At 59.6% G+C, this 1,328-nt stretch overlaps 1 protein-coding gene across 1 annotated transcript in view; it reads left to right on the top strand.

The window, feature by feature from the left end:
• CCDC85C (coiled-coil domain containing 85C) overlaps nucleotides 1-1,328 on the top strand; it is an 83,975-nt gene that overhangs the window by 175 nt on the left and 82,472 nt on the right. The window contains exon 2 of the mRNA XM_024757968.1: nucleotides 3-178. Within this exon, the coding sequence (XP_024613736.1) occupies nucleotides 3-178 (176 nt within the window). The remainder of the gene's footprint in view (nucleotides 1-2; nucleotides 179-1,328) is intronic.

Raw genomic sequence — 1,328 nt, 5'->3', positions numbered from 1 at the left:
AGCAGCACGTCGAGCGCCGGCAGCGGCGGCAGCCCCGACCACCACCACCACGTCCCGCCCCCGCTGCTGCCCCCCGGGCCGCACAAGGCCCCGGACGGCAAGGCTGTCGCAACGCGCAGGTCCCTGGACGACCTGTCGGCGCCACCGCACCACCGAAGCATCCCCAACGGCCTGCACGGTAAGGACGGCACCTGCCTGGCGGCGCGGGTCTCGGGCCCAGAGTCCCTTCCCCCGCGGGCGGCCGCCACTCCAGACTCCTCCTCCAGCTGGCATCCAGAGGGATCCCGAGCCCACCCGCAGTGGGGCTTTGGGTGGTGATTTTCTGGTTAAGTGATGGAGGCGTGTCCCTGCTCCTCTGAATACGCAGCGGGCCGGGGACCGCCAGACCCCAGAAAAGTTTCTCTCCTGCGGAGTTTATCAGTATCAGAGTCTGGCACTGTAGGGCTGGCCGGAGGCACCGCTTCCCTGCCTGGAAACCGTTGTCCGGGAGCGGGAAGTTTTTAATGGAAAAGAAAGAAAGAAAGGCCCTTTGAGAGAAAGTGAAATTCCCTCTCTTATCTGGAGCAACAGGCAGCCCCAAACCTAAGCAGTGTTCACCTGTGTGCTGGGGCTGGAATTCCACCTGACCTCCCTGCTGCCTGCCCGCTGGGAAGGATCAGAGGCAGGTGGGCCAGAGTACCCGGGGCTAAGAGCCTTCCTCGGTTGTTGTTAGTCCTGCCTTTCTCAGGGCTCAGGAACCTTTCTCAACCCAGGCTCTAAAACTTTCCAGAGGAATACGGGCTTGGAATGAATCCTGGCTTTTTGTCTCTGCAGGCCTCGGTTTCCTTATCTGTAGAATGGAGCCGATAATCCCTACCTCCTGGATTTGAGGTGGAGATAAAAGCCTCTGAAGGGTTTGTAAACTGTTGGGCACCTTACAGGAAGTGCCACAGTCGTCTGCGGTGGCCAGGGTGTGGGTGGGAGGACCTTTGGCCTCAGGAAAGCTCAGCTACTGTCTTCCACGCCTGTGTGACTGTCAGGCCCAAGGCAGAGGGCTCTGTGGGAGTGGAGCAGCCGGCCCGCATCCCCAGCCCTCTGATCAGTGGTTCTGCCTGCTGCCTGTCCCCTCTCCCATCTCCCTGTCCTTCCACATTTTTTAGTGGCTTCTGGTAGCATTTGCGGCTGCCTGAACTCTTTGCCTGAAGGTGGAGATTAAACAGCCCTTTCAGGTTCTCCTTAAAGGCTTTCCTAGTTCAGAGAAAGTGTATCTAGGCGTTAAGTGACTCTTCTTCCCCAGAGTGACAGCCTGGAGGGGGGGTGGGGTGGGGACAGGGCTCTCTCTCTTTTGT

This window comes from Neophocaena asiaeorientalis, unplaced genomic scaffold, assembly GCF_003031525.2.
Source record: "Neophocaena asiaeorientalis asiaeorientalis breed wild unplaced genomic scaffold, Neophocaena_asiaeorientalis_V1.1 scaffold476, whole genome shotgun sequence".
Lineage (NCBI taxonomy): Eukaryota > Metazoa > Chordata > Mammalia > Artiodactyla > Phocoenidae > Neophocaena > Neophocaena asiaeorientalis.
This window is presented reverse-complemented; position numbering and strand designations above follow the sequence as displayed.